The sequence below is a fragment of the Drosophila arizonae genome, chromosome X (genome assembly GCF_054131065.1).
Source record: "Drosophila arizonae isolate 15081-1271.41 chromosome X, UAZ_ARI_1.0, whole genome shotgun sequence".
In the NCBI taxonomy this organism is placed as follows: domain Eukaryota; kingdom Metazoa; phylum Arthropoda; class Insecta; order Diptera; family Drosophilidae; genus Drosophila; species Drosophila arizonae.
In genome coordinates, this window is record NC_142927.1 from 11,193,480 (window position 1) to 11,208,187 (window position 14,708).

At 43.9% G+C, this 14,708-nt stretch overlaps 5 protein-coding genes across 6 annotated transcripts; 4 read left to right on the top strand and 1 right to left on the bottom strand.

Moving 5' to 3' along the window:
* Nucleotides 1–114: 114 nt before the first annotated feature.
* Cyp1 (Cyclophilin 1) lies at nt 115–2,027 on the top strand. Its single transcript, XM_018015788.2, has 2 exons — nt 115–360; nt 1,501–2,027. Exons 1-2 carry the CDS (start codon nt 115–117, stop codon nt 1,924–1,926), a joined length of 672 nt encoding a protein of 223 aa, XP_017871277.1. The 3' UTR covers nt 1,927–2,027.
* Nucleotides 1,962–7,473, bottom strand: SWIP (strumpellin and WASH-interacting protein). The gene is made up of 9 exons (XM_018015688.2): nt 7,303–7,473; nt 6,724–7,238; nt 6,430–6,651; nt 5,267–6,370; nt 4,936–5,197; nt 4,715–4,869; nt 3,837–4,263; nt 3,555–3,763; nt 1,962–3,492 (listed from the first exon to the last, which is right to left on the bottom strand). The coding sequence occupies exons 1-9, from the start codon at nt 7,403–7,405 to the stop codon at nt 3,034–3,036; spliced, it is 3,456 nt and encodes a 1,151-aa protein (XP_017871177.1). The 5' UTR covers nt 7,406–7,473; the 3' UTR covers nt 1,962–3,033.
* Nucleotides 7,474–7,741: 268 nt separating this feature from the next.
* Edem1 (ER degradation-enhancing alpha-mannosidase-like protein 2) lies at nt 7,742–11,240 on the top strand. Its single transcript, XM_018015808.2, has 3 exons — nt 7,742–8,132; nt 8,199–9,324; nt 9,378–11,240. The coding sequence occupies exons 1-3, from the start codon at nt 8,017–8,019 to the stop codon at nt 11,118–11,120; spliced, it is 2,985 nt and encodes a 994-aa protein (XP_017871297.2). The 5' UTR covers nt 7,742–8,016; the 3' UTR covers nt 11,121–11,240.
* Nucleotides 11,241–12,008: 768 nt separating this feature from the next.
* LOC108619277 (uncharacterized) lies at nt 12,009–13,497 on the top strand. 2 transcript variants are annotated; one of them, XM_018015791.2, is made up of 3 exons: nt 12,011–12,440; nt 12,533–12,777; nt 13,140–13,497. In XM_018015791.2, exons 1-3 carry the CDS (start codon nt 12,271–12,273, stop codon nt 13,427–13,429), a joined length of 705 nt encoding a protein of 234 aa, XP_017871280.2. In that variant the 5' UTR covers nt 12,011–12,270; the 3' UTR covers nt 13,430–13,497. The 2 variants fall into 2 exon arrangements, with proteins under 2 accessions (XP_089330066.1, XP_017871280.2); XM_089473940.1 differs by having other exon boundaries at nt 12,009–12,777.
* A 97-nt stretch (nt 13,498–13,594) lies between these two features.
* On the top strand, nt 13,595–14,629 carry Ldaf1 (Lipid droplet assembly factor 1). Its single transcript, XM_018015795.2, has 4 exons — nt 13,595–13,752; nt 13,876–13,984; nt 14,058–14,270; nt 14,338–14,629. Exons 1-4 carry the CDS (start codon nt 13,750–13,752, stop codon nt 14,535–14,537), a joined length of 525 nt encoding a protein of 174 aa, XP_017871284.1. The 5' UTR covers nt 13,595–13,749; the 3' UTR covers nt 14,538–14,629.
* The last annotated feature ends 79 nt before the right edge of the window (nt 14,630–14,708 follow it).

A 14,708-nucleotide genomic window follows, 5' to 3' on the forward strand; every position in this document is an offset into this window, starting at 1 on the left:
ATGTTTTCACCCTCGTTATTGTGATATAACAACGGATGATGGAATGAAATGACTAAGAAACGGTTCCAAGTGCCTCGTGTACGTTAGTGATAGACAAGCGGGCACACTTCCACGATGGTATTTTTAGGTGCAACTCTGCTTCGTAACATTCACAAGTCGTCGGCACTTCGCTTAGCTGGGTCCGCCATTTTACCTCAAAAATCTATAACCCCAGCTCGAATTGCCAGTAACAGAGGTCAGTTGCAATTTGGAATTCAGTTTGTTCGCGAATATTCGAAGCAGTCCAAAATGAGTACTTTACCGCGAGTATTCTTCGATATGACCGCCGATGGCGAGCCCGTCGGTAGGATAGTAATGGAGGTGAGTTTACTAATTTTGCCGGTTTTTTTATTTTCCATCGTTATTTGCAATTTGACAATAGACTGTTAACTTTTTGCAGTAATTTAACATAAGTACGTGTGTATGTATATGTACGTATGTGTATACATATTATCTTGTATACACGTGTGTACATGCATATGCATACATGCATGCATTTTTGTGTACATACACTCATTTTTTACAGAGTTTACAGTATGTTTGCACGAGAGAAAGAGAGAGAGAGAGAGGGACACGTGATTAACTATTTATATTGTAGGCATACTGTGTCCTTTCGTACTCACATACTGAAACTAATTACATTAAATACACAAGTGCATGTTTGTCTATGCATATGTGTGTGTCTATGGCTTCAAGTGGCAATTACCGTTTAGTCACCTTTGAGTTTGTATATACACGAGTACATATACACTTCAATCAAAAATGCATGTATTCATGTACATCTGCATGTATGTATACACACACACCGGGCTAAATGGGCGTGTATGTGTTGAGATAGCACAATTAAAGTTCGCCGCTTATATTTTTAGTTGCCGAGTTGAATATATGCCAAGTAATGCAGCTCATATCACCTTTTTTCTAAGTTAATACAATGAAAAAAATAAGAAGTGACAAAAATGCCGGCATTTGTACATACATATGGATGTACACACAAATCAATACAGGCAAACATAACCTCAATTTCTAAACGTAGAAAGGCTGCTTGTATGTCATGCGATACATGCATATGTGTGTGTGTAAGAATACAGTAAACCCGTTTGACTTTGATGAACAAAGTTGATAGAAAGAAATGATTTTATTTTGATGATGTAATTGGCTTACGTCAATTTCATTTTTAAAATATATATTTTAGCATTTAGACAATAGACGATTTCAGTGACATTCCACGCGCCAACTCTCCGCTGCAATTTGCCGTATTTGACTGTGTGAGTGTGAGAGAGCGAGAGAGTGTGTGTGTATCTGTGTGTGCGTGTGTGCATACATGTAGTTTTGGTAATTTTCCGGTCATTGTACACATTATATGTATGTATATATTTATAAATATATGTGCATGCATTTGATTTCATTTGACACTTGTCTAATTTGATTTACTTATTCTTTATTTCGATTTCAATTTTCTAGCTGCGCTCTGACGTCGTGCCGAAGACAGCGGAGAATTTCCGTGCTCTGTGCACCGGCGAGAAGGGCTTCGGCTACAAGGGCTCCAGTTTCCATCGCGTCATTCCAAACTTCATGTGCCAGGGCGGCGATTTCACCAACCACAATGGCACTGGCGGCAAGTCCATCTATGGCAACAAGTTCCCCGATGAGAACTTCCGCCTGAAGCACACCGGCCCCGGCATCCTGTCGATGGCGAACGCTGGCGCCAACACCAACGGCTCCCAGTTCTTCATTTGCACCGTGAAGACCGCTTGGCTGGACAACAAGCATGTCGTCTTCGGCGAGGTCGTCGAGGGCCTTGACGTCGTCAAGAAGATCGAGTCTTACGGCTCGCAGTCCGGCAAGACCTCAAAGAAAATTGTGGTCGAGGACTGTGGTGCACTTTAAGCTGGAAATTCTGCTAAGACGAAAACCCGTTCGCATTTTCTCCAATTTTTTTTTTACCAATTACTGTAATAATATGAAATACACACCATATTTTCAATAGACATTTTATGTTATCAATCAATATACATATGTATGAATATATATTACATATAATATAAGGGGCAACTTTTCAGGTAAACATTGTCAATGCAAGATAGAATCGCACAATAGTGTACCTTACGCGTCTGATTGTAATACCAGCACTACTCGGTACCAAAACGATTCTAAACAGACTAACTAAAAAAATGAAAAAAGAGAAAAGAAAACGAAGAGAACAAAGAAGTGAAACTAACCCAATTGGCGTGACTATCATATGAGATCTAAATTGAATGTTGAATTCAAGCACTTTGTACTATTTGTGTTTAATCCTAAGTGTAACGCTATGAAAATTCTATCGTAATATCTAAATATTGTATGCGCACTCGAAGGATTTCGTGTGCGTCGTTGACTCACAAGGACGCGACCTTCGTGTCCAGTTGTTGTATTTTTCATGCATTTACATATATATACATACATATATACCCTTTGTGATTTGACACGATTTGAAGAACTTGCATTAGCATGAAGTGCCCTCAGTAATAACTAACCCTAACATGTAGTCTAACAACAAGTTAAACCAGCTAACTTACATGGATAACAAATGTTTTTTGAAACTCAATTTTACCAAACGTCAAATTTATAATTTCGTCTTAATAAAGTGAAATTAGAAAAGGAAAATATAAAAAATATAACCAAATCCAAACAGACTTTTACTCCAACTCCAAATGAATCTAAATATTAATATAATATTTTTCAATTTATTTTACAAACATTATGAGAGATGGGTTCCATAATCTGGGAAGCGCGAATCTTGTTCCAAAAATATCACAAGCACAAGATTATTTACTTTAACAATTTTGATAAATTTCATTAACATTTTGTTGATTTTGAAATATATAAACTGAGCTGAGCTCGGTTTTTACAAGTGTAAAATTTAAAAAAAAAATTCAATATATATAATATAGTATATCTTTAAACGTAGTAACAAATTCTAAACTGGATCTTCAGCTTTGGCTCCAACATGGAGCTCTATTGAAAAAAGATTTCCGCACTGCTCAAGGTGGCATAGAGTAAATTGTATTCCTGCTCAAAGGCATTCACGTGCCTCTCGGTGATGGCGACAGTTTGGAGTAGCTTCTCGTCGGTGGCCGTTGGGTGTGTGGAATTGCTCGGATTCTTGGCTTGTGTGGCCAGCGTATTCTTGAGCTTCATGCGTTCGGCATTTAGTTGATGTGTGGTCGTCAGTTGCCAGCCGAGCTCATGGAAGTCGCCCAGCTGATTCAGCATGTTGAGAATGTAGACGAGGCCGATGGCAAAGCCATCCTCGAATAGCGAACACTTTGACTGATCCTTTTTGTACATTTTCAGTTTCTCCTTGACCCGATAGTCGATGTAGTTCATGATCAGAGCGGGCGCGATGAGAAAGAATGTGCGCAGGTGATGATTGTGTGGATTGCAAAGGAATGGCTGGAATCCTTGCATCAATAGCTGTGCAGGTAAACCAAAAATTAGGCATAATCCTAAACGAATTGGAGTTGAAGTAGCTATACCTTAAAGTAGTTGGTGCAGTCCGAATAGCATTCTTTGAGATGTTCCACGCTCTTCTCGTATTCCCTGATGGAACCCATGGTCGTCGGGTCCAAGTCTTTGGCCTCGCCGCGCATAAAGTTGCTGTGGAATCTGGACATAAAGGAGCGGCTTCTAAAGTTGGCGTTTTTGCTGCCCGATTGCAGCAGACGTACATAGCCCACGGCATTGCCTGCAGCCGGATAATGCCGGATAATAAATTTGATTTTTTTTAAAATGATTTTATGAGTCTATCAAAAACCTACCAACTTGTGTTATAACCTTCCTAAATAGATCCATATATGTCTCGCCATTGCTGGATACGCCCAGTTTGCGTATTTTCTTGATGAAGCTCTCGGCCCTCTCGTAAGGATACGATTGGTAGGGTTTCTTATGCTTCTGCTCGGCATGATAGCGATACTCCTTTAGGAGTCGCGACTTAATATGCTCATCGTGCAAGAATGTTGAGAACGTATAGAACTTCTGGCGCAAGAACTGATAGATGAAATTCACGGTCGTATTTATAATGCCCGTGCCATGGGTCTGCACGGAATTGGCCACATGACGCGTTCCGATTATATCCAAATGCTTGTTCCGACTCTGCATCTCCACAAACAGTTGCAAATTCATATTGTAGGCGTAGGAGGAGGCAAACGTGTGGATATTGCGCATTATCTGAAGGACGTCAATGCCCTAAGTAGAATAAAGTAAAGATTTGATATATTAATGGATACGAATTTGGATAATAATTATGAAGTCTGTATAGATTTAATATTAATTATAATAATAAAAAAAAAGAAACAGCTGATATATATAAAAGTTTGCAGTATAAATAGTTATGCTTTCTCGGATAAAAAAATATGGATAAAGAATATGTCTAATATGGATAAAAATACAAATTTGGTGTACTTTTAAACAAAAATCTAAGCACGCATCAAATATTTCGGATAAACATGTCCCAAATGGTACGGATACGCCCTTTTTACAGATTTCAATTTTCAGATGTTCGACAATGTTTGCGAAAAAGGGTACATATACCTATCTAAACCAGTTTATGTCGTTACGGATTAGATTTACATCATTTTTGAGCTCTTATCCAAGCTGTTTTACAATGAATTACACAATACATATTTAGTTACTTTACCTGATCAATTATCTGATTGGGCAAGTAGTCGTCGACAGGCCGTAGTTGTAGTAATTTATTGGCGAGATGACGCATCTTCTCATATGACTTCCAATCGTGAGGCGCAATCGTTGTTAAATTATAGAACGTGGCCGTAAAATAGTTCTCAAGGTTATCTAGCAGTAAGACAAGGTGAGTAACTCTCCACATACATATGCATATAGACTATAGTAATTGTAAACCTTTTAGTATGTTATAAGCGCCGTTCACTTCTGTTGCCGGCACTTTGATGCAGCTCCTGTAGTCGATCGTTGTTTGTGTGAACGGATGCTCCTGACTGAGGAATAGATGGGACAGCGCCTCGACACGCAGCAGATACTCCAGATGATTGCACAGGAAGTCCCGCTCGCAGTCCAGTAATTTCTGTGTGGTCTGGCAGCTCCCATCGCCGAGCTGGAATAAGCCCAGATTTTTGTCCAATTTGCTGCTGGCTGCAAACAGATTCTAATTTTGGAGAAATGTGTATTAGTCAAGGATCGATAGGAGATGGGCATAAAAAGTCGCTGTTCCAACCTGCAGTTGATAGGGATTATGTTGCTGCTGAACATACTCCTTGAGCCCGGCTTCGGAGGCCAGCGCCAACGCGTCGTAATTGCTGATCAGCTGCGTCGCATCGAACTGGCCCAGCATATTCCTTTGCAGGCGACAGAGATTGTGGGTGCGCAGCGAAATGGACTTGAGCAGCTTCTGCTTGTCGGCGGGCAGTGTGCGATCCTTGTCCAGATATTCGCTGAGCGCCAGATTCACCATGTTCAGTTGCCGTTTGTTGGGATAGCCCTTGATGGACTTCTCCGACAATTTCAGGGTGGTCAAAATACTCATCTTCTTCTGCATTAGCTTGAGATCCACAATACTCTTCTTGGTCAGCATGAGGAGATGCTGAATCTTTTGCTTTTGCCATTGCAGCAGGCTGCTCATGAAGCGTATGCACAATGTTTGATTGTCAGCAAAGATCTTCTGCAGCACTTGCAGGTATTGCATGAGCTTACAGATCGTGAATAGGGTGGCCTTGCCTACGGGCAGGTTCAGGGTCAAATGCCGCTTGATGAGGCCGTCGATGAGGTTATTCACCTGGTTCGCATAGCCCTGGCCCTGGATGATCAGCTTCGAGAAGCTCTTCAGCTGGTCAAAGCAGCCGGTCGTGAACACCCTTTGCATGCTGATCGACCACAGGGTCAGTTGGGTGCCCAGTTGGCGGCAGGTCTTGAAATCGTTGCCGTTTATCCGCTCCACTGTAGCCAGATATTGCTTGAGGTTGTCATGTGGCTTGTCCTGCGCCTTGAGCAGCGTCTTCGCGTGCTTGGCGATGAATGCCTGCGGTGACCAATAGACGTTTCGCTCCAAGGACACACGCTGATAGCGCAGCAGTGTGTCCAGGGCGTTCTTCAGCAGCTTGCCATCGAGCAGAATGCCCAGCTGATGCAGCACGCAGATAAATGCAGTGAGTCGCAGCAAATACTTGGGATCCTCGTAGTGCTTAAATTCGTGCGCCTGATTTGCTTCCAGGCAGCTCATCAGCTTGCGTATATAGGCATTGGAATGTTGCGTTATATAATTAACATTGGCATCCTTCAGATTCAGCTGTCGCTTGGTCTCCAGCAAGCTGTGCAGGAATATCTATGGAATATGACAATTTAGTTAAACTATATCTATTTGTTATGGTCTTCTTAGTTTACCCGAAAGATATTGCCAGTTATCACATTTTCTATATCATTGAGCGATGTCTCCAGGCCATTTAGCTCGAAGCTGCTGCAGCGCTCAAATGTTTCGCTGTTCTTGGCCAACGTCTGAAGCCATTTCCTGTAGAAGCTCCATTTGCTCGATAGATTCGACTGCTCGGTGATCTCGTTAAAGGTCACAATGTGCTGCAGCAGCTCGGCCATTGCATCAAAGATATTCTGCACACAAATATGCAAATACAGTTAGCAGTTAACAGTAGTTCATTTACCGTTATATCCTACGATACTCACAAAGAGATGCGCCTCGTGTATATCGATAGCGATGGACGCATAGCTCGTGATTTGCATCCAAATATTCTGGAGCACAGCAATCGCTCGCTTGAGCATGAAATACACCTGACAGAAGAAATCAATGGCCGAACTCATTTTACACAGTATGTGCTCGAGGCTCATGTTCGGACTTATGCCTAGTGAAATTTGCAGAGTCTCTATCTGGTTGCTCGTGCTCAGGAACTTCAATTGCAATTGTTGTGCGATTTGCGTTAAGTCGTTGCACTGATTGCACAAATTGGACAAAGTTGTGAGCGGTTTGTTGGCCAGCAGCTCTGGCTCAGTGAGTCTCAGGTTGAAGAATCCATTTATGCTATCGTTCTCTATGTACTTAATCTCAATAGCCGGCAGCACTGATGTCAACAATTGCTCTTCTGTGCCATTGTTGAGCATTTGTTTTCGTAACAATTGCATTTTGCTATCGTGTTGCTCCATAAATGTGCCATAATCCTTTAGAATGTCTTCGGCAAATATAGCTACATTAGGGAAGGTCAAAATTAATACAGATCAATGTGATTAGATTGCACATTAAGTACATACATAAGGAACTTTGTTTCATTTTGCTGTTTGTAATTTTTTGGAGATTTGACTTTTCTTTGTTATTAATCGAGCCGATGACATATTTTAAATGGGCGAGTTTCATCTGAGCTATCGATATTTGAATTTTAGATATTTTCAAATACCGACTAAAAAATACTACACATTCACTTGTTTGTTTTGACTGATTTTTTTCCTATTGGATTGAGTGTCTGTGACATTTGGCTAAAACTTTAACCGAAATTTATACTTTAAATTATAATCTATAGTTATGATATAATTATCATATAAATAAATTATTGTTTGCTATAGTTAACATATGAGAGATAGTTGATGTGTTGCTTAGAGTTTTTATTATGCCATTTTACTTTAGTGATGAACATGAACTTAAAACATTTAAGATTTGCTTAATAATCTTCTTAAATTTTTTTTTTTGAATTGAAGAACCGTTGATTTTGGTGGAATGGCCGTTTCTCTGGTATTTTTGTGGAACGTGTCCCTTATCGATTTATCATCCTGAGCAGCGTAAGCATCGATATATTTGCATATAAGAATACACGCATACACGCTTAACTGCGGCAACAGCTGATTTTTGTTTTGCGGCTACGTAGCCAGAACCGCAAATCGCACTCGTTGATTCCGCTAGCGATGTGGACTTGACAATGCTCGTAATTTAATTAGGGACGCATGGAATGATTGTAACAAATCTCTTAAAATATGCAAAACGTTTGTAAAGCCCTGCAGGTCATCGGCACTCTGTGTATCCTACTCAGCCTCGCCAAGCAGCTCGTTGGGCAGAAGCATTATTCACGTTCGCGCAAATTGGAGCTGCGGTAGGAGTTATATTTATTTGAATATGATCAGTGTATGTATGTATATGATGTGTGCTTGCTATGCAGGGAGGATGTGCGCCGCATGTTCCAGCACGCCTACGACGGCTATCTCAAGTACGCCGGCAGCTATGATGAACTGCGTCCGCTCACCTGCGATGGCCACGATACGTGGGGCAGCTATTCGCTGACCTTGATCGATGCCCTGGACACACTGGCCACCATGGGCAACTTTACGGAGTTCCGTCGCGTCCATGCGCTCATCGAGAAGATGAACTTCAACAAGGACATCAACGTGTCGGTGTTCGAAACGAACATCCGCATTGTTGGCGGCTTGCTGTCGGCGCATCTTCTGTCGCGTCGCGCCGGCATAGATGTGGAGCCGGGCTGGCCCTGCGCCGGCCCCCTGCTGCGCATGGCCGAGGATGTGGCGCGGCGTCTGCTGCCAGCCTTCGACACGAACACGGGCATGCCGTACGGCACAGTCAATCTGCGGTACGGCGTGCCCAATGGCGAGACCTCCGTCACTTGTACGGCGGGCGTGGGCACCTTTCTGGTGGAGTTCGGTACTTTGAGCCGGCTCACGGGCAAGAGCATATACGAGGAGGTGGCCCTCCAAGCGATCTATGCGCTCTGGGAGCGACGCTCGTCCATTGGACTCTTTGGCAATCACATCGATGTGCAGAGCGGACGCTGGACGGCTCTGGACTCGGGCATCGGCGCCGGCGTTGATTCCCTGTTCGAGTATCTGGTCAAGGGGGCCATCCTGCTGAATCGCCCCGAGCTGCTGGAGCTGTTCGGCGAGGCGCGGACGCCCATTGACAAGTACATGCGGAAGGACGACTGGTATGTGTGGGTGGGCATGAACAAGGGCCAGGTGACGCTGCCCGTCTTCCAGTCGCTCGAGTCCTTCTGGCCGGGCGTACTGAGCATCGTGGGCGACACAGAGTCCGCCATGCGCACGATGATGCGCTACATTAGCGTGTGGAAGAAGTACGGCTTCCTGCCCGAATTCTTTAACATTCCAGCCGGCGAAGCGGCGCCCAATCGCGAGGTCTATCCCCTGCGGCCCGAGCTCATCGAGTCCGCCATGTACCTCTACCGGGCCACCAAGAACCAGTATCTGCTCGAGCTGGGCGAGCACATGCTGGAGACGATCGAGTTCAGTGCGAAGACCAAGTGCGGCTATGCGACGGTAAGACTTGAGCTTGAGATTCCCTTACTGCAACTCATTCCTCTCCCCATTAGATACGCAATGTGGTCACCCACGAGAAGGAGAATCGCATGGAGTCCTTCTTCCTGGCCGAGACCACCAAGTATCTGTATCTGCTGTTCGACGAGGACAACTTCCTGCACAACGCCGGCGACGATGCCCACGGCGTGCTGCTGGACACGGAGCAGAATGTGTGCGTGGTGCAGGCGGGCGCCTATATCTTCAATACGGAGGCCCATCCCATGGACATGTCGGCGCTGCACTGCTGTCACAATGCCAAGGATGACATATTCACAATGCTCGATCTGTCCGCGTTCACGCCGCGTGCTCTCGCCGAGCGCAGCAGCAAACAGCGCCTGGCCGCGCAGGAGAAGTGGAAGCCGCAGTGCCAGTCGTCCAGGCCGGAGTACAGCCACGAGGCAGCTGGCGGTGCGAGCAAGGCACCACCTAGCCCCAGCACCGGTAGCAGCAGCAGCAGCACCAGCACCGTCCCCTCTCCCCCAACCATGGCCGTGGACATCGAGGTGTTCGATGAGTTCCAGCAGCCGGCGGCGGATGTGCTGGTCAGCAATTTCGAACGGATACGCGAGGAGCGCGAACTCAATCGGACGGATCAGAGCGGCGCCATCGCACGCAATCAGTTGACCGTCACGGATCTGGACGACTTCTTTGGGCAGCGGCGCGAGCACTTCGCCACAGCGCAGGAGGTGCTCAGCTATGTGTCCAGCTTCATGGGCAACTACACCATGGACGTGACCTTCATACGGGGCCTGCAGCTCTTCGATGGCAACATCAGCAGCGTCCTGGGCATTGCCGCTCAGAAGGAGTACGAGAGCCGGATGCGCTCGCTGTGGCAGCTCTTCGAGCTGGAGCAACAGTTTGCGGTAAATGTGCGACTGATTCGCCGCCTGGGCCTGCTCAAGGTGGAGTCGGAGGCCGACAGCGAGATGATGCGCAGCTACCTGGCCAACATACTGGACACGCTCGATCACTTCGAGCAGCTGCAGCAGCAGCAGCAGCAGCTCGCCTCAGTCAACGACAGCGACGTGGAGCTGATCCGCAATGCCATTGAGGCGGCGCGTCTGGACTACGAGCTGGCCATGCTGAATACGACGGCCATGCAGCAGTTCATGCATCGCGTCTATCTGATGGGCACCAACGAGGCGCAGCTGCAGCAGTTCCAGCCACTGCTAAGCGACGAGGAGCTGGGCACGTTGCACGTTGCCGTCAGGCAGCAGCAGCAGCAGCAGCAGCAGCAACAGCCGTCGCCGGTGGGAGCCGTCGAGCAGCGGGAGCGGGAGCTGCGGGAGTTGCTCAAGTATACGCGACGCATCGTGGACTTTCGGAAGCGAATGTCCGAGACGGTGGATCGGCTGCAGACGATAATGCAGGATCTGAAGACGGCCAAGACGGAGCCAACGACGCCGCGGCCAGTGCCAATGCCGCCCATAGAAAACACTGCCACGCCCACCGATGCAGCAACAACAGACCTCGCAGACAAGCAGCAACAGCAGGAGAAGCAGCAGGTGCAGCAGCAACAGCAAAAGGAGCCGCCGTCCGATGATGAGGGCTCCGTGTGGTCGCAGTTGGTGCAGAATATCCTACGGAAAACGACCGTGAAACGCATCAAATTCGATGAGGCCGTGCTCCTGGAGAAGACGCGCAAATCCCTCGAGAAGCACGCCCACAAGCAGCTGTCCTACGAGCTCTTCAGCTGTCGCCGGCCGGAATATATCGAGGCGTTTGCCTACCGTGAATTCTATCCGGATGCGATATGATCTGATCTGCTGTTGACTGATCCTGTAGATAATTAGCCATTATACATAAGTCTAAACATGTATATATACATATATATAGAGTCAGATATATATACATATACATATATATGGTTAAGTGCATATTCAGTTGTTGTCTGGAATTAGCTAAAGCTATTATATAATTTATTAATAGTTGTGTAAACGTCAGCCTAGTTCCATTCCCTTCTCCCTTCCATTCGTTGCCTCGGTTGGGCTCGTTTGCTCGGGCCGTAATTAATTCTGATTGACTGTTGACTTTATTTCCGATTAAATCGGTGTATTTAATGTCTTCGATTAAGCCCAAGGGATTGCACAATCCTTTGGGGCAGAGGCCCGGCGCCTGGCTCCAGCTGCGGGCGTCCACTTTCGATTCCTTCAAGCGTCAGGCTTCCTTCGGCTGAGGCGACGGCACGCAATGCCATTTACAATACCCTGTACATCATTCGAATGGGGTATGTGCAGGCTGTACACTAACTAAACATTTATGGTTAAATAACATCGGATTGAAGTCAAATTAGTTCCTTTCAAATGCATTTACACATGGCGAACTTCTATGCGATTCTCAATATCATTTAAATGGGTGTATAAAGCAGTTATTTCAACTATAGTTATAATTGTATAAATACACTGAAACTAAGTATGGCATAAAATAGTTATATATATATATATTTTATACAAGAAGATAAATAAAAAAAATGAGCAAATAAATAAATTTAATAATAAATTAACATTATTTCACTCTTTTTATTGCTTGATTTTAAAATGTAATAATTCAACAATCCCAAACGCTCTACACTACAGCACAAAACGTTAAGCTACAGGGTAGTCTGTAGTCGATCATGTCTTTGCTTGTATTTATTTTCGTACTATTGCTGCATACTTCAGGGGCTCGCGTTCGGTTTCGCTTTGCGGAAACGTAACGACAGCGAATGACGTGAAATGAACGATGGAAGCAGCGAAAGGGAAAACTTTTTGCAGTCATGGATAGCGATAACGATGATGATGATGATGATGATCGACTTTGTCCCCATTGCAAAATAATAAATGGCAAAACGAGCTGTGACGTTGACGTCGAATTGTGTGTGTGTGTGTGAGAGAGAGAGAGAAAGTATGCTGGCGCGCGTGTGTGTGTATGTATGTAGGTCACGCCGCTGATGCCGGTAGCCATTTGTATGCGTCTATATATAATATACATATATATGTATATATATATTTATATATATGTATGTATGTGTATATTTGTGGGTGCGTGTGTACACTGGCGAAATTGCCTGTCATGGGCTGCAGTAATAACAGTAGCAAGTACGGAAAACAATAACAACAACAAAAACAACAACTAGAACAACAATAAGAATGGCAAAAGTTTAATGAGTTCAAGTTTTATAAATGAAAAGACAGGTGTCCTTGCAGCAGAAATCCCAATCGCAGACGTCGACGGCACGCTACGCGCCACAGACGTTGTCCTCGCCCGGCCGGATGAAGCCAAAAAGCGGTGACAAGGAAGACGAGGATGGCGATGATCAGGACGATCACTTCGAGGGCGATCCACGGCCCATGCCTTATGACTTTGAAAAGGAGTTGATTAACAATTCGAATAAGCATATACGCATATCTGAAGTCTTTGGGCCGCCTAATATAGGTATTTACATATTTGTTTTATTATATAAGCTATTTTTTTATTTGCAACTATTTTCTGGTTGACTTTGTGGCTCTAAGACTGTAAGTTATAGTGCAATTAAAACTGTGTGCCGTTCCAATTCCTAATTCCATACAAGCGAGAAGAGAGCACGAATACATATACTCTCCCTCTCTTATCCGTTGACGAAATGCTACGAAAATTGTGCGAAAGAAACTAAGCAAATATCGGTTCATCTACAAATTAGAACTAGTTTGAATATTCATTCCAAAGAGCGTAAAGATGAAGTGAAGTGCCACAGTCAAATAGTTTAAAAATTAATTAATTTTACAAAAAAGTTAATATTCAATATTTTTTCATTTCAGTATATCCAATCACTTCCAAATTTTATTCCAAATACGAGCCACAGTCAATTTTAAAGAAACCAACGCAGGCGCAGCGCCACAGATTCCATAAAGCACCGCCAGATTATCCGTTGCTGGAGTCACAGATGTACGGCTGGATGCCGTTGCAGTGTCGAGAAGCTGCCACATATTTAAATTGCATACACGCGCCAAAACGTCGCTGCCGCATGACAATACATGGAGAACAAATTATAGCGGGCCGAATTACTGAGCGCCCGCCTTTCAACGGTCTAAAATTCATACTTCATTAACATATGTTACTTATACGAGATAATTATCACATGCCCTGATGAAGTAAACTAATTTTATTTTTGAAAAATTGTTTAGCTCTGATTTGGGGACCTGTATTATCGGCAGTTCCATATTTTCATGTTTTGATCCAATTCCATCCACAAAGTGTGGAACAAATTTAAAAAATTTCTAAATTCTGGCAGCGCTGCAGTCGAGGACAAGTTGGCAGCTCAGTTGTTTTTAATGTTTACTTTTTAATGTTTGTGGGTTCTGGGGACATAAAATGGAAATAAATGCGGTTTGTTACTAATATTGTAATTATACGCTGCACCTAGAGAACATGGTAAGCACGCAAATCCCGAAATAAACTTTGAAGTAGCAAAATCGAAGTTTATGACATTTGTTGCCCTTGCAGCGGCATTTGCCGCTTAATTTGCCCCGATTTTAATGCCTCATTTATTAACAGACACAATCAAATAATACGCACGCAAACCGCAAAGGCGCCGATGAGGATTCGCAGTCTTTGAATCCAGAACAACTATTAGAAGGCCTCTTCCAAGCAATATATAGGCTATGTAAGTGAACTATATTTAATAAGTCAAAACATTCCCTTTTCCTTTGTATAGTGATCAAGCTTTTCTTTTATAGGGCTGCAGGGACGCCGGGTCGTTTGCTTCATCATGAGCGAACTGGGCGGCAATGAGTTGTTCGAAGCTGTCGTCTCCTGGTCGGTCCAGCATCCAGATCTGGCGATCTGTCTGCTGGCTGCATGTTTTGTTTTCCTTTTGCCTTTGCTCATCATTTTTGGCTTTGGTTTCATTACCTTGTTAGTAACGTTTACAGGCATTCTTGTACTAGAAGGTAGTTGATAATAATAATAGTATAAACTATCTCTATAGTTGATATTAATATCTTATTTTAATTACAGGCACTTTACTGACGTTTGTCTTTATGATATTTTTCGCCTGCATTGGCAGTTTGGCTATTGCCTTTCTCGTTTTTGCTGTTGTTGCATATTTTGGATTTTCGCAAATCTATGGATTCCTTGGCATGGAGCGTTATCGAGATGCATTTCTAAGATTTTTACAGGAAAATATAAGTGCAACAACTGCTAACAAATCAAATTAGAAATAGATTAAGCAGGGCATAATAATAGGCTAAGGCTATCGAAATGAAAATATGTAGAAGTTCAAGTAAGAAATAGATTGTAGTATGAATTATTTGATCATCAGTGTTTTTTATTGTTAGCTTTTATTTTTTTGTTTATTTGCCGACTGTTTAATTTATCGACTACAATTC